At 41.2% G+C, this 24,271-nt stretch overlaps 1 protein-coding gene across 6 annotated transcripts in view; it reads left to right on the top strand.

Annotated features, from left to right (window-relative positions):
• Window positions 1-24,271, top strand: part of LOC110486063 (signal-induced proliferation-associated 1-like protein 2) — a 110,205-nt gene that overhangs the window by 35,576 nt on the left and 50,358 nt on the right. For all 6 annotated transcript variants that reach the window (XM_036940715.1, XM_036940713.1, XM_036940712.1 and 3 more), the window contains exons 2-6: window positions 7,811-9,526; window positions 12,222-12,349; window positions 14,082-14,270; window positions 16,591-16,765; window positions 22,725-22,828. In XM_036940715.1, the coding sequence (XP_036796610.1) occupies window positions 8,140-9,526; window positions 12,222-12,349; window positions 14,082-14,270; window positions 16,591-16,765; window positions 22,725-22,828 (1,983 nt within the window). In that variant the 5' untranslated portion in view covers window positions 7,811-8,139. The remainder of the gene's footprint in view (window positions 1-7,810; window positions 9,527-12,221; window positions 12,350-14,081; window positions 14,271-16,590; window positions 16,766-22,724; window positions 22,829-24,271) is intronic.

Here is a 24,271-nt window from a genome sequence, read left to right as displayed (position 1 = left end):
ACAACACTCAGGCTTCTACCTTCAGTCCATACATCTTATACACATTTTTACAAACAATCTATTTTACAATAGTTATATCTTGTTTGTTTTTAGTCCATCCTCTTTTTCTGATGTCCATCCAGTTTCCACTTGTAACTGTGCCATTTAACAATATTTCTAAAACTATATACATTTTACAGACCCTGTATGTTTTACATTGGTTATCTTGTTATTAGTCCCACCCTTCAGCTCGATTCAACCCCACCCATCTGTCTCCCAACACTATCCTCTTTGGATTTCTATTTGCCATACATTTTTCAACATTGCTTCTTATAGCTTCTGCAGATTGTAAATTAAAGGTAAACAGTTTTGCTAAAATAGTTATTATATTATTGATTGATTGACTATGGCTTTTCAAATCACCCAGTATTGCTATCTGCAGCGTTTAGTTCTAGGCAAATATTGCAATTCTTCAGCCATTCCTGGACATGTGACCGAAAACAAGCTTGATCTTCTGAGGCTGTGGAAGGATTCTAATTGTGGTTTTAAAAGAAAACATGAATCATCAGCGTACAATGACACCTTAGTTTTTAAGCCCTGGATTTCTAATCCCTTAATATTATTGTTGGATTTCATTTTAATAGCTAAGATTTCGATGACAATAATAAATAGTTATGCCGATAGTAGACAACCTTGTTTTACACCTCTTGACAGTTTAAAACTTTCTGAGATGTAGCCATTATTTACTATTTTACGCCTAGGGTTACCATACATAACTTTAACCCATTTTATAAGAGATTCCCCAAAATTGAAATATTCTAGGCATTTATATATAAACTCCAGTCGTACTTTATCAATAGCCTTTTCAAAATCGGCTATGAAAACCAGACCTGGTGTCCCCGATATTTCATAGTATTCTATTGTTTCCCGTACTTGTCTTATATTATCTCCAATGTATCTTCCATGTAAAAAACCTGTCTGATTAGGATGAATAATATTTGACAATATTTTTTAAATTCTATGCGCCAAGCATTTTGCTAGGATTTTTGCATCAGAACACTGAAGTGTAAGAGGCCTTTTTTATGGATTGGATATTTATATATACCACTTGGGTCCTGTTTCAGTAATAATGATATCAGACCTTCTTTTGCGTGTCTGATAATCTACCATTATATGGGAGTGGTTAAAACATGCTAATAGTGGTCCTCTGTGTATATCAAAAAAAGTTTGGTATACTTCCACTGGTATGCCATCCAGCCCTGGAGTTTCCACAGCCTTAAAGGCTTTAATTGCATCAAGAAGTGTCTCCTCTGTAATTTGGCTTTAACATCTGTACAGAAAGACTCATGTGAATTTTACATTATTATTATGAAAAAATCCATACAATTAGCATTGGTTAGTGGAGATGGAGGAGACTGAAACAAAAATCTATTCTTAAAGTACTTTACTTCCTCTTTCAAAATATAATTTGGTGAATCATGCGTGACATTTTTAACAAGTTTCAATAAAAACAATTTGGTAGCATTTCTATAATGAAGATTGAAAAAGATTTTGGTGCATTTTTACCCATATTCCATCCAGTTCGCTTTATTTTTATAATATATTGCACTGTATCTTGAATAAGTTCCTCCATTTCTTTTTGTTTTTCCTCTAACGTATTCTGTGTCGCTATGGTACAGTTGTTATTGCTATCTAACTGTACTGTTAGTCCTTCAATTTCCTTTGTTAATATCGACTCTTAATCTAAATTGCTTTTCTTTTGCATGGCCTCTAAAGGCACATTTTAAGTGTCTCATACAATAAATGGATCTGTTGTACCTAGGTTATGTCTGACAAAGTCAGTTAAACAACTTATTTTGTGTTTTTTTTTGTTACGTCGATTAAACCATACCCATTTCAAATTATTTAAAACATATTTAGAAAAGTTAGCTGGCCTGTTTTATATAGTAAATAGAGAGACCAGCAGAAGAGGAAATAGCCACAACAATAACAAAACCAATGTTAATGTCCAGATGCACTATCCTCCCCACAACCCACCCATATGTGCCTCCCTGGGTACTTCCCAGGGGTCCGTCTTTCATTTAGCTCCTGCAGAGCCATCAGTGTTTACATTCAGTTCCTTGATGTCTGCATTTCCTCTCTTTTTGTTTATTTATGGCCTTTCTCCATACCTTCATTTGGCCCACCTACCACTACCACCGCTGCCCCTCTTCACTAGCTACAGCCCCACAACTAAACAGCCACACAGTGTTCTCGATGGCTGACCAACCTCTCCCACCCCCCAACCAACCTGCCTTCTTGAGGGAGTAGTCATTTTAAAGTAAACACACACTGATTTGTCTCTGCTTCAGGAAATCAAAATCAAACGTACGCATGTATGTCGTGGTGGAGTGCATATCGGAGGACCGCACTGGAATGTGTATGTGAACTGATCCCCACCCCACCCCATCCTGCCTGCCTCCGCTTGGAATAAATCCTGGAGAAACTTCCCCTGGCATGGAATGCATTAGGCCCTGTGACTGGGAGTATCTCGTAGTTCTTCCAGGGGCTTAGAATGCCTGGGTACTTAGGCTAGTGCACCTAACAAGGCAAAGCAGACAAGCAGTGGGAAGATGGATGGGGTCCCTGCTATCTTAGCTCTGTCTTATTGATGTGCGAGGTTATGTGAATGCCAGGGTGGGTTGCCAGTTAATGGGATGCACCCATGTACGGTGTTGGAAGCAGGCTAGACGCCCTTGTTTTCTTGCCCCTTGGTTTGGATACGGGCCCAGTCAGCAGTTGGAGACACATGAGCCCATTGATTCGAAGGCTTCAAGGCATATTGCAGCCAATCCCTTGGTGTGAATTTGAATCTCGATTTGAAATCCCCCCCCCAAATATATACAGTATGTTTTACTTTCCTGAATCATTTTTAATGGTAAAGATAAAGCTCACATTGTCAAGTAGAACAAAGGAATGATGTCTGTCTGTCTCTGGGGGTTTTGGAACTGGCTGCAAAGCTTCCACTGCTCACTGACCTCCTTTCTCTGTCATTTATTTTGTTGCCCACCTCATTAGAGGTCCACGGATTATGATTTTTCAACGCCGAAACCGATTTATTGGAGGACAAAAAAAATCTGATACCGATTTAATCGGCCGATTTTTAAAATGTGTATATAGGTACACACATTTTTGTAATAATGACAATTGCAATAATACTGAATGAACAATGAACACTTTTATTTTAACTTAATATAATACATATCGGCTTTTGGATGGGTGTTCTTAAGGTGATTCCACAGGGTGGTATTTTTTTATTTAACCTTTGCTTGACCCCATGCTTACATCTTTATCACAAATAAGACACCTTGCTTTCCCTGGTGCCAATTCCATGTAATAGTCCCACACTGGTGCTCTGTTTTTCTCTGCCATCTGTAAAAGACACACACAGCTCTGAAGTGACAATGACACTGAAGAGTCTGCTTAGGAGACAAATACTCTCAACTGTTTGAATAAAACAGTTTAAGTTACCTGTGATGAATGTTGAAAACAAAAACTGTAATTTCTATATGCAGGAAATCCTATTTTAATAATGGACATGGTAAGAATTGACTACCAAAGTGCGAGTCATAATTCCCATGACACCTTCTAGCAAAATCTGAAAAGCGGTTCCTTCATTCATTTATTCCATAGGATATTTTTAGATTCACTTAAAATAAGGTCTGTGTTTCGTGTAGGCTTACACCACCTTGCCAATTTGATAACTGTGTAGATATCCATAGGACAAGGTAACTCTGATCAATATTGGCTAAATATAAGCAAAGATCATTTTTTTTTGTAGAGTGGATTTATGAAAATATTTTGACAAACGTTACCTTATCCTAGTGAGATCTACATGGGTATCAAAACGCCGAGGTGGTTTAAGCCTGAACGAAACACAGACCTTATTTGAAGTAGATCAAGACATTCTCTATTATGGAAGACATGAACGGTAAAATAACGAAGGAACCCCTTTCAAGTTCAGCCGCAAGTTATTATAGGAATTATGACGTGTCGACTATTTCTCTCTAAACCATATACCTTTGACTATTACGAGCCTGCTGCTGCCTACCACCCCTCAGTCAGACTGCTCTATCAAATATCAAATCATAGACTTAACTATAATAAACACACAGAAATACGAGCCTTAGGTCAAATCCGGAAACTATCACCTCGAAAACAAAACGTTTATTCTGTTCCGTATTTTATCTAACGGGTGGCATCCATGAGTCTAAATATTCCGGTTACATTGCACAACCTTCAATGTTATGTCATAATAGAGCCAGGCGGCCCAAACTGTTGCATATACCTTGACTTTGTGTGCAATGAACGCAAGAGAAGTGACACAATTTCACCTGGTTAATATTGCCTGCTAACCTGGATTTAGCTAAATATGCAGGTTTAAAAAATATATACTTGTGTATTGATTTTAAGAAAGGCATCGATGTTTATGGTCAAGTACACATTGGTGCAACGACAGTCGATTGATTGTTTTTTATAAGATAAGTTTAATGCTAGCTAGCAACTTACCCTGGCTTACTGCATTCGCATAACAGGCGGGCTCCTCGTGAGGCAGGTGGTTAGAGCGTTGGTCTAGTTAACTGTGAGGTTGCAAGATTGGATCCCCCGAGCTGACAAGGTTCTGCCTCGTTCTGCCTCGTTCCTAGGCCGTCATTGAAAATAAGAATGTGTTCTTAACTGACTTGCCTAGTTAAATAAAGATTAAGTAAAAGGTGTATTTTTATATATATATATATCCAAAAATACCGATTTACGATAGTTATGAAAACTTGAATCGGTCGACCTCTACACCTCATCATACTTTAAAGTGAAGGTCTATCTGCCTTTCCTAATCTTTACCCAGTGTTCCCGAAGGACATCGCCACTTGCGCTTGTTCCCGTGGTTAATGAATTGTGATGATACAGGGACTGCATGAGCATTTCCAAAATGTCACTGAATAACTGAATTTGAACTGTAGTACTGCAAACAATAGCTTAATCACATAGGAATATAGCTCAAGTACAATGTCCAGATCACACACAAATCTATAGTTCAGTGTAACAGTATGTCAAATGGGTTTGAGCCATACAGACAGACATAACAAGTACAAACCTCTGCAGCCAGCAATGAGTTAGGCCTGGCTCATTTCTAGATGCCACACACCATCAAATCAAATCAAATGTATTTATATAGCCCTTCGTACATCAGCTGATATCTCAAAGTGCTGTACAGAAACCCAGCCTAAAACCCCAAACAGCAAGCAATGCAGGTGTAGAAGCATTAATCTCAAACTCTCCCAAATCACAGAATCCAATACCCAGTACTGACATCTACTTCACTGTACCCCAGTCGGGGTAGATAATGTCCGTTCTATAGATTTCAACCAAAACAACACTACTCTGCCTCCCAGCCAAATGTTGCTCCCATGTCACTACCCTAACATTTGCACTGTTCCCTCATTTGATTACCGTTATGTTTGGGTGAGTGGCCAGCTCTGTGTGCCCCGCTGGTTCGCGGAACCAACTGTAGCGCACATCGGTTCTGTCATTAACCAGCAGTGGTGAGACTGTAGCCTACATTCAGGCTGACGTTTGATGGACGGTGGTGTCGCCCGTTCATTTGTGACCACGTTTGTATGTTTAAAAAAAAAAAAAAAACGTATAATTTTTTTTCCTCCCCCCCTTTTTAGATGGTCTTATTTTAAAGACCATCTAGGGACTGACTGATGCTTGAACACAATGTTCATGCAATTTATCTGACTCTTGGTAATTACTATGTGTTTATTGCAGTTTATTGCAACGCTTAATAGAGTGCTATGTGCTTTTTTTTATGTATTTTTAATTTGAGACATATTACAACACAAACTTTGACATATTGAAGATTCAAGCATCCGATGCAGTGCACCGTCATACTTTAGCTGGTCCTAACTTCCAGAATCAGTCAGACCCTACTGCAGCATCAGTCGGGCCTTTGATGGCCAATAGGAAGTATACATACTGATATGTAAAGCAGCATGAACTTGTACTTCTAAACCATATCCACTTAATTAGGCTTTGTAGATCAGACAACTGACTCAAGCCTCAGAACCAAAGTTGTCTTCTTTTGCCGAGGCAGGAACCTTTTCAGAAGATTCCTGACGAGGACTGAAGGGGGAAGAAAGTATGTCACACGCTGTTTTCATCTCACGCTTTCATGATCTGTTTGCTCTCAAGCAGTCGGACATTAAGGCCATGCATTTAATGAGGGCTCTTTTCTCACTTTGATCTCCTCCTCATTTTATTGGGGTGTTTTTAATAATGGAGCAGGGCGTCATTGGCATCGGTTACTGCGTCTTGGGCCCCCTCAGTGTTCCGGGTCCAATCATAGCACGGCTGCCTCTGTAGTGAATGACTTTTACACCTTGATGTTATGACTGCTTAACGCTCGTTTTAAACAGCCGTCTGTTAGAGGTGTTTCTACACTGATTAGTGTGCAATGGTCTGTCTGGCTCTTGCTAAGAGTGTTGATTTATAAACTAGTCAGTAAAGGTCTGTGGTGTTTGAATGGATGTGGCACTTTCAAAAGTATCCTATAACAAATTCAAAAAAACCCATAATGTTATTTATTCTAGTTATCATACATTTTTTTACACTAAGGTAACCTTAAAGTTCAAATGAGCATCCAATCAGAACCATTCAACATTCAATACAATGAGGCAAAAGAGACAGCTGAAAGGATAAGGCCTGTGTTTATTCTCAAAGGGTAGGGGGACTATTCCGTCTGGTCAAAGTTTTGGGGCCTATCTAAAGATTGTGCACTGCTTTTGACCCGGGACTATGTAGAGAATAGGGTGCCATTTGGGACATATTCAGACTGGTATTTCCCAACATGGTATTAATATACCCCCTGGTGTTAAATCTGTTGATGTTTACTATAGGAAATGGTGAATTATGGATATTCAAATCTGGTACGGATATACATTTGTCCTTGTTCACAAATATTGTAGCCTGTTTTGAAATAAATCCTCTGAATAATGCAACTACCTTAACATAAACATTCTCCCTCTACTCTTTTTTTTACAATTTTTAATAAGGGCAATTCCACAATGTCATTTCTAATTAGTATCACTTTCAAATGCATACAGTACTTATCAGGAAGGTTGAAATGTTGGTCACATGTTCACACGGTTAATCACATTCCAAGAGGACTAACCAAATACTGGTTAATGTTGGCAGTTTTATACTGTTTTCCGAAATCCTGCCCTCCACAACTAACATTTTAATGACTCCACAGTCCAGAGGCAGTGTGATAAACAGTTTACTTTGAGAGTGATAGGATGATTCGTATCATGTGACATTGTTACTCTTCTGTAAGACCTAGGAGGCATTACTTGTTTTTGCATAGGCTGTGTGGCATGTTACATTAATACAGATCAAATAACTGCGATAAATCTTTCAAATTCAACAAGGTTGTGGGCCATTTACAGCCATGTAGCTTGCAGCACCTAGAGACATGAAATAATTAATTCTAAATTATTGCAAATGAGCCTTTGAACTTGAAAAGGCCTTTAATCTTTCAGCCACACAATTCCCAATGTGTTAAAAGCTGCCAAAAACCCCATCAATGCAATACATGTATTTTGTTCTAATATTGGTACATGGACATTGTTTGTAGGCCCTCGGTCCGATTGATTAAACCGAAATAGCAATGACAATTGATGTTCGTTGTGTTTAGGCCTTTGTACAAATTGTTAAAATGCAATTTTAGTTCTGTTTTTATTTTTGATGTTATAATTGAATGAAATTAACCATGTTATGTTTCTCACTTTTTAAGATCTGAATCCACAAAGGATCACCATGTGCCGGTCATTGGCTTGATGTGGACCAGGAAAGGATCTTCACCTTCTATGCTACACGGTCCTTCAGAGACCCAAGGAGATCTGTCAAACTAATCATTTTCTATGGATTATGGACCTGGCGAAGTGAAACCCCAGATTTGGGTTTTTGCCTAGTACTACCTGATCGCAGTTTCCAGAGCAAATGGCTTGTATTGGAAACTAGTCATGAAATTTGGGACTGTAAGGTACTTGCGCCTAGCCTCTGGACTGAGGACGTAGCGAATCTTGCTGGAGTAGCTGGTGAACCAAAGGCTCCAATCATTTGATGCAGTCGGATAACCTGTTCAACAAGAAACTCCAAGCGTTAAAGGGGCCCATGGGACCTCCAAATGCTAACGTGCAAGGAACGCCAGCCATGCCCAAGATGGGTGTCCGGGCGAGGGTGTCGGACTGGCCCCAGCGAAAGGACGGCTGGGAGTCACAACCTCCACCACGCTATGACAGCCTGGTGCCGACCTTCCAGAAGGGACCGTCAAATCTTAGCACAGAGGTCATCCTCCAAAAGAACCAGGAGTTACTCAGTGCCAAGTTCCCAGAGACCAAGTATCCGCTGTGTGACCTCCTGAGCCACTCCCCCATGAAGGGCTTCCCTGGGATCAAGAGGAGCAACAGCGAGGTCACCATTAGTGACATCGGCGCCGAAGACTTGGATCACACCACCATCAACCCCAACACTGGGGCCACCTTGCACCGTGAGTATGGCAGCACGTCCTCTCTCGACAAGCAGAGTCTGTCCGGCGCCAGCGAAGGCTTTGTGGGAACCCTGAGGGGCTACCACATGGAGGACCGCTCGGACCAACCCCGCGTGCCTCCTCCACAGAGTTTCCCGGAGCTGCTGCGTCTCAACACCACCCTGTCATCCAGCCTACAGACGGCCGCCCAGATCGCGCGAGGCGACATTGTCTGCATCCCGGGCTACGACTACGTGGACAGCTCCCTGCTCTATAGCCGTGAGCGGGAGAAGTCCTTCATCCAACGCATGAAGGCGGAGAAGGCCGACACCTCCATCTTCCGGAGGCTGCGGAATGTGAAGAGCGAGGGCGAGTACCTGGACCAGGAGTACGGAGGGCGCTTCGGAAGGCCCCTGAGCTTCCAGAAGTGCTTTGCCCACTACGATGTGCAGAGCGTCCTCTTCAACATCAGCGAGGCGGTGGCCAACCGCGCTGACCTGGGTCGCAGGAAGAACACTACCACTGGGGCATCGGCTGCCTCTCAGTGCCAGACGCCGGCTTCTGGGCTGGGAGACAGCGCCACGCCCATGCCCATCTGTGAGTCACCCGTAGGCAGCTGCGAGGACCTGGGCCACAAGGCCAGCATGGACGCAGATGAAGGGGATGGGAAGAGCAATACCCTGGTGCTCAGCTGTCCGTACTTCCGAAACGAGACTGGTGGCGAGGGCGAGAGGAAGGTGGCCCTGAGCAAAGCCAGCAGCGCCAGCTATGGGAGTGGAGACTATGCTGCTAACTATGGGGGTGGAGGACAAGGCTACTCTGTGGAATCATCGCTCAGCACCCGGTGCACCAACGCAGGGGTGTCGGTGCTCGAGGTGCCAAGGGAGAGCCAGGCTTTCCACAGGGACATGTACAAGCGCTACATAATCGAACACATTGACCAAGGGGCTTACTACTACCACAAGTACTTTTACAATAAAGGTAAGAGAGGCATTGGTTACCTCCTAATACTAAATTGTTTCCTTACTATAATGTACTGTAGCCAGATGGGGCTTTTCAGTTTTTCAAGTTCATTTACGATGTGCTTTGCAGTGTTTACAAATGCACGTTTGCAGACATGCCATAGAGTCTGGCCATGTATAGCTAAATGTTGCTGAAAATCTATGACCTGCTCATTGAATGAGGAAAGAATTTACTGGAGTAGACGTCAACATGATACCTGCGATTGCAGGTACATTTAAAAATCTGCAATTTTCCACTCTGCTTTTTAGATGGCATAAGTGTAGCTTGTTTGTTGACCATAACTTCTGGGCACTTAAAGGCACTTAAATGTTGCTTATATGTCAGTGATTGACATTGCCTGAGATGACTATAGTCACAGTTGAGTCACCGCAGTGCAGTAGTTTTTCCCTCTACATTTGTCAGTATACATAGGTTGAAAATAAATTCATATTAGCCATATGAATATCCACATCAAACCCAATATGTTGCTAATAGCTTTTTTCAGCCATTTTACAGACTTGAGCTAAACTTGAAGATGGGCGATTCCACGCCAGCTTAGTTGGAAAATATTTTTTGGTGTCTCAGATTGTTCTGGCAATTCTCACAAGAATGTTTGACATGCATTTTACATTTGTATCGCAATCATGAAAAAATCTTGATGAAAGTGGCCATTTTAGGCCTATTTTAGACCTTTACATGCCTCCTGTAAGACCTTATGATCTGTGATCTGTACATGATACAGACAACATCTTGGTGTCAACATACTCCTCATAACCATGTTTCCATCCACACTTTTTATGCGAGTAAAGTCATACCTTATAAAAATCATGACAGCAATGATGGAAACAGGAAGTTTCGATATTATTTTAGAAAGGCAGACGGATAAATTGTTGGTTCGACATGGTGGGATCTTTGATAACAATGCCTGATTGGTGGCGTGCTGCAGAGATGGTTGTCCTTCTGGAAGGTTCTCCCACCTTCACAGAGGAGCTCTGTCAGAGTGACCATCGGGTTCTTGGTCACCTCCCTGACCAAGGCCCTTCTCCCCTGATTGCTCAGTTTGGCCAAGCGGCCAGCTCTAGGAAGAGTCTTGGTTAAGAATGATGGAGGCCACTGTGTTCTTGGGGACCATCAATCCAGCAGAAATGTTTTGATACCCTTTCCTGGATCTGTGCTTCAACTCTACGGCCAATTCCTACAAACTCATGGCTTGTTTTTTGCTATGACATGCACTGTCAACTGTGGGACCTTAAAAAGACAGGTGTGTGCCTTTCTAAATTATGTCCAATAAATTGAATTTACCACAGGTGTACTCCAATCAAGTTGTAGAAACTTCTCAAGGATGATCAATGGAAACAGGATGCACCTTGAGCTCAATTTCTAGTCTTGTAGCAAAGGGTTTGAATACTACATTTGTCAAAACTTTCTACAAACCTGTTTTCAATTATGTCATTATGGAGTATTGTGTGTAGATTTGTATTTTATTTTTCTTTCCTTTAACTAGGCATGTTAGTTAAGAACAAATTCTTATTTTCAATGATGGCCTAGGAACAGTGGGTTAACTGCCTTGTTCAGGGGCAGAACAACAGATTTTCACCTTGTCAGCTCGGGAATTCGATCTTGCAACCTTTCGGTTACTAGTCCAACGTTCTAACCACTAGGCTACCTGCCGCCCCAATTGAGGGACGTTTTTAAAAAATCAATTTTAGAGTAAGGCTGTAACAAAATATGGGAAAAGGGGTCTGGGGTCAAGGGGTCTGAATACTTTTCGAATGTGCTATATAGTTTATAAATAATATAGACCATTGAAGCTCTTTTGGGATTTTTGTTGTTGTGGGAAAACAAACTGTATACACTGCTCGTCAAACATCTTAAAATGGAGTTGGTCGCCCATTTTCTGCTGTAACAGCCTCCACTCTTTTGGGAAGGCTTTCCACTAAATGTTGGAACATTGCTACAGGGACTTGCTTCCTTTCAACCACGAGCTGTGAGGTTGGGCACTGATGTTGGGTGATTAGGTCTGGCTTGCCGTCGACGTTCCAATTCATTGTGAGCTTGTGTGGCCTACCACTTCGCGGCTGAGCCGTTGACGCTCCTAGATGGATGAATTTAATGAAACCCGTACTGAAGTTAATGGAACTACAAAGACTGTTTTTCCTACAGTGTAGGTTTCGGGCCGTGCTGGTTTCAGTCCGTGCAGGTTTTATTGAGATGAGCCTGTAGTTACATGTCTTTTCGAACCCTGCAAGGTCATATGCCTACATGTCAATTAATCAGTAAAGGGAGCATTACTACATGAATTGTATCTGTCTACTCATTGATTTATTTATACACTAGGTTAAGGCATATCTCTTTATGGGTTAGCAATGTCAGTGGGTCCATATATTTGGTGAATTTGATCTACATTTCTTTGCTAGTGTTATAATCTATGATGTGTTGGCCCTATTCATGGAGTTTAAGGAATGCAAAGGAACATCCAATCAAAAGGCAAATCATGTTAAGTTGAACTGTGTTTGTTGCAAATCTTTTTTATTTTATTTTATTTTTTACATTTGACCTGAGTGCCAAAGCCACATTTTTATTTTACGTGTATGAAATAAAGATTTCTTATGTTATCATAATCCAAACCACAGCTAACATTTGTGTTGTACCGTCGTTTACCATTTACCCTCAGATCACCAGAACTACTTTGGCACGGATGAGAACTTGGGCCCCGTGGCGGTCAGTATCCGCCGGGAAAAGCTGGATGAGGGAAAGGAGGGAGCACAGTACAACTACCGGGTAACCTTCCGGACTAGCGAGGTAAATAATTGAAAAGGGTAGATGTCATTTAAGGCTGAGGGTGTCCTAAAATGTATGATGTACACAGGTTCTTACTGTGGACTCTCACATTGCTGAATATGCTGAAGTCGTAGAATATTGTCATACCTTCATACATAATGAATAATCAATTAAATATATCACAACAAATGGTGTGAAATAGGAAATACCTCTAAATTGAATTCAAACTTAACCAAGTAGTTCCACAGAACCCCCAAGTTCAACTCTAGATAATCACAACATAACCAAAAGGTACATCTGTTCTGAAACTATACACAGTCGACTAGATGAGCAGACTTTTTGTATGATCAAAACCAATGGGACATTAGACAAGTTAATGGAAGATAAACTCTTAAAGGGAAAGTTTGATCCCACGATATGTTAGTTTTCCCATGAGACACTAAGTGGGGAGTTCGCAGTTGCACTTCTTATGACACGCTAATGCTAAAAGCTAATCTATTTAGTTTTACTAAAAGCTAATTCCCTAACTTAAACGTCTCTTTCCCAGTTCACTGGGTTAACTGCATGCAGCGGGAAATTGAAGCTGTTTGGGGAGGCACTCTCTTTTCATCACAAGTATCCTAGTTTACTACTCCATATATCACTCACGTTTCTTATGTATTACAGTAATTTGTCTTTTACGTTTTCTTCCTGATGTAGTTAAAAAAATATATATTATTCATAATTTGTAAGCATTCCCCCCCCCCCAAAACGGAATACTTCTTTAATAACATCATAGCTACATTACTAAAGATAGTCAAACACTTAAATGATTCCCACTCACTTAATGTGTTACAAACATTATTTAGGATCATGTTGCTCTTGAAACGTGGGTGCAGAAAAGATTCTGACATCCGCATCAAGTCTGAACCCTTAATAACAACTTTCACGAATGAGCCTTTATAAATGCTTACACTTCATGAATAACTTTCAATGTTGTATCTAAGTCCCTATGAATTGTAATGATTGTAATACTTCTGAGTGGTCAATTCTTAAGTCTTAAGCCGTTGGGGGCTTCTAAGCTGCCATATGGAATTGTTTTAAGAAGGTCACACCATGGATCATCCTTTACTATTGTAACCCATAGAAACGCATTGAATTACACATTTATAAATGGCCAAAAATACCCCAAAAAATGAATCACAAGGAATAAGGTTTTGAAGTGTCTGTCTTTGATCTAGGAGATAAGAACGCTCAGGAAAAAAAATTTTGGGCACAGAACTACCTCCATACTTCCATTAATTTGTTACGTTTAGACGAATTCCGTGACACTTGTGAGGGTCGTACAGTTCTACAGTGATATGTAGCCCAAACGGCTCGGCCACTATAGACAAACGTTAGTACATTAGCATTACCGACTTCAAACGAGTCCCGTGACAAACTGTTTGGATGCTAGAGACGGAGAAGACCGATTTTTATTTTATTTTTTCTTCGGGATGTCTCCTGGTCTGACAAACAGCACTGTAGATCGGCCACTCTCCAATCAGGTGTGGAAGGGTGACATAGGTGATGCGGTGGATTGAGATGCAGCTCTAGCTTAAACTGACAGGTTTTGATGCACCGGTGCATCAATACACTCTAGGAGGTTAAACTCTATACTTACTTATAATTTGCAACTTTATTCATGAGGTTATAAATTGTTACTCGAAATTCGACTCAACCGTCAGGGCTAGACACCCAGCTAACCTCCAGCCTCTCTCTCTGTCCTCCCCAGCTCACCACTCTCCGAGGAGCCATCCTGGAAGACGCCGTGCCCTCCACCGCTAAGCATGGTATGGCCAGGGGCCTACCGCTGAAGGAGGTGCTGGAGTATGTGGTCCCAGAGCTGAACATCCAGTGTCTCAGGCTGGCCACCAGCTCGCCCAAGGTCCCTGAGCAGCTCCTCAAGCTGGACCAACAGGGGGTGAGTGACCATAGACATACAGTCGATTATGAAAGTCTCCACACCTCTTGCACAGTCTTCATTTTGCTGGCTTAAATGATGTAAAAAGGTAATAAAACTACTCCATATTTTCAAAGTGTGTGTCAGTCTACCATTCAAAAGTTTGGGTCATTTAGAAATTTCCTGGTTTTTGAAAGACGATCACTTTTTTTTCTCTTTTCTCTTTTCCCCCATTTAAAATAACATCAAATTGATCAGAAATACAGAAATACAGTGTACATTAACAATAATGTTGTAAATGACTATTTATGGAATATCTACAGGCGTACAGAGGCCCATTATCAGCAACCATCACTTCTGTGTTCCAATGGCAGGTTGTGTTAGCTAATCCAAGTTTATCATTTTAAAAGGAGAGACGAAGGTTGAAAGTCATGCGTCCTCTGATACACAACCCAACCAAGCCGCACTGCTTCTTAACACAGTGCGCATCCAACCCGGAAGCCAGCCGCACCAATGTGTCGGAGGAAACACCGTGCACCTGGCAACCTTGGTTAGCGCACACTGCGCCCGGCCCGCCACAGGAGTCGCTGGTGCGCGATGAGACAAGGATATCCCTACCGGCCAATTACCTCAACAAATTGACAACTACAATGTCTAAGGTCTGCAAGGCTGCAATTGCTGAAAATTAAGGATTCTTTGGCGGAAGAAAAGTTTGAAGGACACTGTTATTTAAAAAAAATCATTATTTATACCTTTGTCAGCATCTTGACTATATTTCCTGTTCATTTTGCAAATCATTTCATGTATGTTTTCATGGAAAACAAGGACATTTCTAAGTGACCCCAAACTTTGAAACGGTAGTGTAAATGACTATGTAACTGGATATCTGGGTAACCAGAGACGTGCATCGAGACAGATCGATCCCTAAAGCATATAACAGCAGGGGGAGAAATGGCGTCAGTGTGCAATAAGAGTATTGATGATATCACGTTTCATACAAGCCTCTTTCATTCATTTGGTTTGTAAATCTATTGGAGAGCGAGGAGGGGGGAATCTTGACCTCTGTCAATATCTAGCGATCACATCTCTTATTCCTCAATTCGATTTAAGTTTAATTACATGTTCCTTAATTCAATTAAGTTTAATTACATTATATTTCATTGATGTGATATTCATAATATCATAATAAGCTTTCACCGGTTATATCTACTGTAAGTAGGACTGGAATGCTATTATTGTTTTAGCTACTCGTTAAGCAACCATGGAGATATAGTGAAGACAACAATCAATGGCAATCTAACATCGCTTTACAAGCAGTACTTCCCCCATCCCCCTCAAGTGTGAATAATTTACTAAGGCGGCACAGCTTCCGTTCCCCTTATCCAAAACGATATGGCCTCGGCTCCTACTGAATTTTTGCAGTGTTGCCACGACAACTGCCGCAGCGGCACCAGGATGCGAGCCCCTTTATTTCCTTTATTTCCTGTGTTAGGAGAGATGAGAAGAGACCAGCCAAGCAAATTGAGACTTTTCTAGATTTTAATAAATGTTTCTTTTGACCGCTCGTCTCGTCGTGTTGCCTAGCTGTGAGCAGTGGGCACCCCCGCTGTCTTTTTGTTTCACAAGGGTCTACTGATCCCTGGTCTTGCACACACGCACTACACAACCCAAGCCTCCCCCACACACCCCCCAAAAAACGTTTCATCCTATAGCATTTCTAAGATTATTAAATGATTCAGGACCAACAGTTAGGTGTGGTCTGAGGGCCACTCACACTCTAATGGTTTCCTCTTTTTGTGTGTGTGTCTGCTCCACAGTGCACTTAGCACTAGCTATCAACATGAACAACCTCAGCACCGGGTGTCAGGTAATAGGTATTGATAGCAGGAGATAAAATCCACTGGGCTGGTAAAACTCTTGAAAAAGCCCTTCCTCCCTGAGTGCTTACATGGGCGTTTCAGTCTAATTTGACACCATAGACCGGCACCGGTAATCGTCTCTGACACTACAGAGCATTTCAATCAAGAGTGCAGATAAGGAGGAACGCATTGTTGAAAACTGTATGGCCAATCTCAGTTTTGGGCTGAAATAACGTGTCTTATGAAAAATAGCACCTGCTATAATTTGGTCATGAGCCCAAACATTTTGAGAAATGTTTCACAATCGTTATGCCAGTAACCTTATAAGATTTGAATTGAGATTTTTTTTTAAATTGATATTATTATATAATAAACAGAAAATAGGTGTCTCTTTAACCCACCCCGATATTACAAGGTTCTTCCACCCATTAGCATGGAATAAACAGATTTTGGGCAGATCCTATTGTTCTTTGTGGTTCCAGTTGAGTTTCCAGCACAAGGTGGGCATCATGTACTGCCAGGCGGGCCAGAGCACCGAAGAGGAGATGTACAACAACGAGAGTGCCAGCCCTTCCCTGGAAGAGTTCTTGGAGCTGCTGGGCCAGAGGGTCAGGCTGAAGGGCTTCACCAAGTACCGGGCCCAGCTGGACAACAAAAGTAAGTTCACGGCTCAACACACACATCATTTGTTTGTTTTATTCGCATTTGATTTATCATATGGTTGATAAATGTGCAATAAGTTAGAGGATCAGGGCCCAGCTGGACACATACTGTACATCATCTTGTACAGACCAACTGAAAAGAAGAATAATGCAGTTTTGAATGACACATCTTTTGATAGGAGCAAACTTGGAAGTTAGTCCTTTTCTCTGTATTAAATAAATGTGGTAGATTGCAAAAGAACTACAAAGAAAGTCCATGTCTCTCTGTACACTGAAAAAGGAGTTACATGGCCAGGATATTTAAAACAGTGCAAACAAAATAATACTTAAAAAAAAATATATATATATACACACAAGTGCCTTGGAGAGTTTTGCTAATGCAGCGAAGGACTACCTTCCATGTTTGTTCCTATCAGTCAATACTGTTTCCAAAGAGAACTGTTCCGCCATACCCAAACCCACACAGCTCCTATCCTTTGTTTCTCCTTTGCTTTGAAATTGTGGAGTATGTGAAACAAGTTATCATTGAATGTGAAAACCAAGCCACTGTATATGGAGATATGACTAAAGTCTATGGAGGTACTGTATGAGTTTGGCCAACTTCAGAGCTGTTGTTGCCTTCTGCTTGATGCTGGCAACACCAGGACTGATTGGTACTGATTCCCGTATGTGTATATAAACTCAGCAAAAAACATAAATGTCCTCTCACTGTCAACTGCGTTTTATTTTCAGCAAACTTAACATGTGTAAATATTTGTATGAACATAACAAGATTCAACAACTGAGACATAAACTGAACAAGTTCCACAGACATGTGACGAATAGAAATGGAATGTGTCCCTGAACAAAGGGGGGGGTCAAAATCAAAAGTAACAGTCAGTATCTGGTGTGACCACCAGCTGCATTAAGTGCATCTCCTCCTCATGGGCTGCACCAGATTTCCCAGTTATTGCTGTGAGATGTTACCCCAATCTTCCACCAAGGCACCTGCAAGTTCCCGGACATTTCTGGGGGGGAATGACCCCAGCCCTCACTCTCCGATCCAACAGATCCCAGACGTGCTCAATGGGATTGAGATCCGGGCTCTTCCCTGGCCAACACTGACATTCCGATCTTGCAGGAAATCACGCACAGAACGTGATGTCAGGATGAGCCTGCAGGAAGGGTACCACATGAGGGAGGAGGATGTCTTCCCTGTAACGCACAGCGTTGAGATTGCCTGCAATGACAACAAGCTCAGCCCGATGATGCTGTGACACACCGCCCCAGACCATGACGGACCCTCCACCTCCAAATCGATCCCGCTCCAGAGTACAGGCCTCGGTGTAACACTCATTCCTTCGACGATAAACGTGACTCCGACCATCACCCCTGGTGAGACAAAAACGCGACTCGTCAGTGGAAAGCACTTTTTGCCAGTCCTGTCTGGTCCAGCGATGGTGGGTTTGTGCCCATAGGTGACGCTGTTGCCGGTGATGTCAGGTGAGGACCTGCCTTACAACAGGCCTACAAGCCCTCAGTCCAGCCTCTCTCTGCCTTTTGTGGACAGTCTGAGCACTGATGGAGAGATTGTGCATTCCTGGTGTAACTCGGGCAGTTGTTGTTGCCATCCTGTACCTGTCCCACAGGTGTGATGTTTTGATGTATCGATCCTGTGCAGGTGTTGTTACACGTGATCTGCCACTGCGAGGACGATGAGCTGTCCGTCCTGTCTCCCTGTAGCGCCGTCTTAGGCGTCTCACAGTACGGACGTTGCAATTTATTGCCCTGGCCACATCTACAGTCCTCATGCCCCCTTGCAGCATGCCTAAGGCACGTTCAGGCAGATGAGCAGGGACCCTGGGCATCTTTCTTTTGGTGTATTTCAGAGTCAGTAGAAAGGCCTCTTTAGTGTTCCAAGTTTTCATTACTGTGACCTTAATTGCCTACCGTCTGTAAGCTGTTAGTGTCTTAATGACCGTTCCACAGGTGCATGTTCATTAATTGTTTATGGCCATTGAACAAGTGGGGGAAACAGTGTTTAAACCCTTTACAATGAAGATCTGTGACATTATTTGGATTCTTATGAATTATCTTTGAAAGACAGGGTCCTGAATAATGGCTGTTTCTTTTTTTGCTGAGTATATATTAGAGCAATAATTGTCGTTCTGGAGGTCCCTGCCTTTAGCCTCTTCAAAGTGGGCGAGATAACCGATTTTAGACGTTTCATGCTAGCTAGCCGGGTCCCATTTTCGCCAACTTCTTTCCAGATAACGGCAAAAATCGGGTCCAAACAAAGAATAGTTGGGGTTATTTAGCATATATATATCCCTGGTTCAAATTCAGGCTGTATCACATCTGGCCGTGTTTGGGAGTCCCAAAGGGCGGCGCACAATTGGTCCAGCGTTGTCCGGGTTTGGCAGGGCTAGGCCATCATTTTAAATAAGAATTTGTTCTTAACTGACTTGCCTAGTTAAATAAAGGTTACACACACACACTGACCAAAAAGTTATTTTGTTGGCATTTACTTATGTCGCCATTACCAGTAAAACATAATCAAAACCTATTTCTTTCACATACTTACTGTGCTGTTTCGTGGTTCGTTTGTTCAGTCGTTTCATTCTCTGCCAGGATTTCTATGGAACACTGTTTGGATCTTTGCGTGTCAAAAAATATACTATTTGACGTGTCAAATAAGCTTTTTGACCAATTAGGACCTGACTATGACTGCACGTCACATAATAATTTAACCCGTTCATACATTTTTTTACGTATATATTATACACATTGATTAGACTACCACTCGTATTTCATATGTCACAACGATTCATCGATACGTATGCTATGATGCTGGTAAAGTTGAATCGCGCACCTACAGTGCTGGACATAAAAAAAGCTAGTTAGCTCATGGATGTAACCATGACAAAACATAGCAAAATGACATCTGTTTCAGTAGCTATATAGTTAGCTGGCTAAATATATAACTAGGTTTCACCATCTAAAATAACCCTAATTTATAAGACAGATCTTATGTGAAGCTTATGTGAAGCTAGCCACAATAAGGATTAGGCACGAGTGGACTTAACCTTCAAAATAAAAGTTTTTGCATCATTCTACTATTTGTATTCATTTACACTTTACTGTCAATTACATTATTTTATTTTGAAGGCAACCCGCAAATTCTATTATTGTGCCTAATCCTTAACTTCACAACACACTAGCCAGATGAAGCTAGCTGGCTGCTTATAACATTAGCTTTGAGCAACAAGGTTAAGAAGCTGGCTAGCTATTTCTTTTGAAATGTAACTTCAGTTCATGAATAGGCGAATACAGAATGAATACAGACAGAGTTCATTGTGTCAAATCGGAGGGCATGTTGTCCGGACATCTGGCAGTCTCTATGAAGGTGCCACAGGGTTAAATTCTCGGGCCGACTCTTTTCTCTGTATGATGTCGCTCTTGCTGCGGGCGATTCCCTGATCCACCTCTACGCAGACGACACCATTCTGTATACTTCTGGCTTTTCCTTGGACACTGTGCTAACAAACCTCCAAACGAGCTTCAATGCCACACAACACTTCTTCCGTGGCCTCCAAATGCTCTTAAACGCTAGAAAAACCAAATGCATGCTTTTCAACCGTTCGCTGCCCGCACCCACCCGCCCGACTAGCATCACGATCCTGGACGGTTCCGACCTAGAATATGTGGACCGCTATAAATACCTAGGTGTCTGGCTAGACTGTAAACTCTCCTTCCAGACTCATATTAAACATCTCCAATCTAAAATCAAATCTAGAATCAGCTTTCTATTTCGCAACAAAGCCTACTTCACTCATGCCGCCAAACTTGCCCTAGTAAAACTGACTATCCTACCGATCCTCGACTTCGGCAATGTCATCTACAAAATAGCTTCCAACACTCTACTCATCAAAATGGATGCAGTCTATCACAGTGCCATCCGTTTTGTTACCAAATCACCTTATACCACCCACCACTGCATCCTGTATGCTCTAGTCGGCTGGCCCTCGCTACATATTCATCGCCAGACCCACTGGCTCCAGGTCATCTATAAATCTATGCTAGGTGAAGCTCCGCCTTATCTCAGTTCACTGGTCATGATAACAACACCCCCCCGTAGCACACGTTCCAGCAGGTATATCTCACTGATCATCCCCAAAGCCAACACCTAATTTGGCTGCCTTTCCATCCAGTTCTCTGCTGCCAGTGACTGGAACGAATTGCAAAAATCACTGAAGTTGGAGACTTTTTTATTTCTCTCACCAACTTTAAACATCAACTATCTGAGCAACTAACCGATCGCTGAAGCTGTACATAGTCCATCTGTAAATAGCCCACCCAATCTACCTACCTCAAATCCATACTGTTTTTATTTTATTTACTTTTCTGCTCTTTTGCACACCAGTATCTCTACTTGCACATCAACATCTGCTCATTTATCACTCCAGTGTTAATCTGCTAAATTGTAATTATTTGCTCCTATGGCCTATTTATTGCCTACCTCCTCATGCCTTTTGCACACACTGTGTATAGACTTTCTTTTTTCTACTGTGTCATTGACTTGTTTGTGTTATTGGCTTGTTATTGTTATTGTTTACTCCATGTGTAACTCTGTTGTTGTCTGTGTCACACTGCTTTGCTTTATCTTGGCCAGGTCGCAGTTGCACATGAGAACTTGTTCTCAACTAGCCTACCTGGTTAAATAAAGGTGAAATAAAAAATAAAAATAAAAAGGCAATGACTTGAAAAACTACAAACCTCAGATTTCCCACTTCCTGGTTGGATTTTTTCTCAGATTTTTGCCTGCCATATGAGTTATGTTATACTCACAGACATCATTCAAACAGTTTTAGAAACTTCAGTGTTTTCTGTCCAAATCTACTAATTATATACATATTCTAGCTTTTGAGTAGCAGGCAGTTTACTCTGGGCACCTTATTATCCAAGCTACTCAATACTGCCCCCCAGTCCCAAAGAAGTTAACAAGAAAATTGTGGAGTGGTTGAAAAACAAGTTTTAATGACTCCAACCTAAGTGTATGTAAACTTCCGACTTCAACTGTATATGAGATCTTAAAACATATCTTTTTAGCTTTGCTTTTCCTTCGGGTGCTTTTTAGTCATTCAGTGTTTGTCACTCTTTTTATTTTTTATTCTTATGTTTGTTGTGTAGTAAATATTTCAGCTTTTATTTTCCTTCTTTTTCTTTCTTTTTTTTTCTTCCTGTGAAGCACATTTAGTTGCATTCCATGTCTGAAATGAGCTGTATAAATAAAGCTTGATTTGACTTGGTTTCTGTGAATAAACCCGGGTGGGTCTTTTCTATCTAAACCATAGCAACAATCTATATACATTTATTGTCATGTGTACCCTGTTGGTTTTATTTGCTTTGCTGTTCTAAGCAGTATGTTGCGTAATGCTCTTGGGGAAATCATTCAGATCACTGTTTTTGGATTATTCTGGAGGTCTGAAATTCAGTTACAGCAATCAAGATTTTATGCCATCTTAAAGCTGTGTCCTTCTGTCAATCCTGATTCCTAGACATAACACGCAATCTGCCCAGCATTCATATAAAGCCACCTATACAGGAACCAGGGCCAGTGTCGTTTCTGAGGTCTAGGGAAAGAGAACGGGACATTTTTAGAAATACCCAGAAATAGACTGGCCATAGGGCATTTCAGGCAAATGCAAGATAGGTGGTCAGCCCAGTGGTCCTGTGTACATTTGTTTAAAAAAAATAATTTGCGCTGTATTATCGTTATTTGACTAATAATGGGGGGCCTCACGAAAACAAATGGGCCGTCCCTGGCAACACCACAGGATTATTGTTGCAGAATGCAATGATCTTATTGCAGATCATTTTTCCCGGAGACTGCAGTATTACATTATTTTCAATTCTATTGTTTAGAATGTCTGTCTGAGCTGCTCTGACCTAAATTCTTTGTTTGGGTGTTACAGCGGATTCCACTGGAACACATTCTCTCTACACTACTTACAAAGACTATGAGCTGATGTTCCACGTGTCCACACTGCTGCCCTACACCCCCAACAACAGACAACAGGTGAGTGGACTCTGGAAGTCTATGGGTATCTGCTAGCAATGCTACCTCTAACTTCCTTCATACTGGACACGGATGAGTAACATGTTTATCCACAAGTTCATCTGACTCTGGGACAGTGGCTAAAAGGCATTGCCAACATCCCAAAGTATCCCTTTTAAAGCAGCTCTAGTCAATCTGTGTCCACACACAGTGGGCCCCCAAAATTTATGTAAGTAATCTGAGAGATTGGTCTTGGCAAATGTCACTGCCACAGGTATTTGAATATTGTTGTAACTAACTGCCCTTAAAGCCAGATTTTGGAGTGCCACTTCAAAAGAGCAATTTAACACCTTTTTGATCATTAACACAAGGATCTCGTAGGTCAGTTTTTGAAACATTAAGGGCTGAATTTAAACTTGAAATGTGCACATAACCAGTGGTGGAAAAAGTACCCAATTGTCATACTTGAGTAAAAGTAAAGATACCTTATGGATGACCAGGGATGTTCTCTTGACCAGAGTGTGAATTTGACCATTTTCCTGTCCTGCTAAGCATTCAAATTATAACGAGTACTTTTGGGTGTCAAGGAAAATGTATGGGGTAAATAGTACATTATTTTCTGTTGGAATGAAGTAAAGTAAAAGTTACTTAAGTAGTACTTCAAAGTATTTTTACTTAAGTACTTTACACCACTGCACATAACCATCTTGAGTTCATTTCCGCGACTCTGCGACAATCTAATTGGCATAATAAAAAAATCCCCATCAAAATCCGTCTAAGACAGTTGTATCTATTTTATTACATGGGTTTAACTGGCAACCCGGTACCAGTTACAAAATGTTATTAAAGTATGTATGGAAATAGTTTAGTGCCCAAATAATGGGGTAAATATGTGCAAAAATAATAAAATTAGTTTCCTAAACTTATATCACTCAGATATAGGACAGACACTTCAAAACAAAAAAAAAGTATCTAAAAAGGATCTGTTTTTACATGTATGATTATGTTATCAATGTGTTTCTATCGGCTAAATTCAGTAAGCTCAAATTCAATGTTTCAACTAATATTGTTTTAATATTTTGGGGGGATACCTAAAGGGGTTCTAAAATTCTAAATCAAATGGCTAAATGATCCTTGATATGACCATCTTAAAGCAATTCCATATGTTAGCTTAGTAAACCTCCCCCCCAGAAACTCAAGTCAAGCTCACAGTTTTTAAGCTGCTGTGAAGAATATTTTTTTAAATCACTTGTTAGTGAAGTTAACTCTAAATGCAACCCTTTTTTTAAATCGTCATTATAGTGATCATTATCATGAACATTTCTTATAGTTTCTACCCCTTTACTACAACAGGTAGCTTGCCATGTTGATCCTTTAGTCACAATCTCCTCTCCAATATTAGAAATTGGCACTCATCATTTCAGAGTTGCGCATAATTTCCCCCAGTCAGTGACATGTTAATTG

This window comes from Oncorhynchus mykiss, chromosome 13 (assembly GCF_013265735.2).
Source record: "Oncorhynchus mykiss isolate Arlee chromosome 13, USDA_OmykA_1.1, whole genome shotgun sequence".
Classification (NCBI taxonomy): domain Eukaryota; kingdom Metazoa; phylum Chordata; class Actinopteri; order Salmoniformes; family Salmonidae; genus Oncorhynchus; species Oncorhynchus mykiss.
This window is presented reverse-complemented; position numbering and strand designations above follow the sequence as displayed.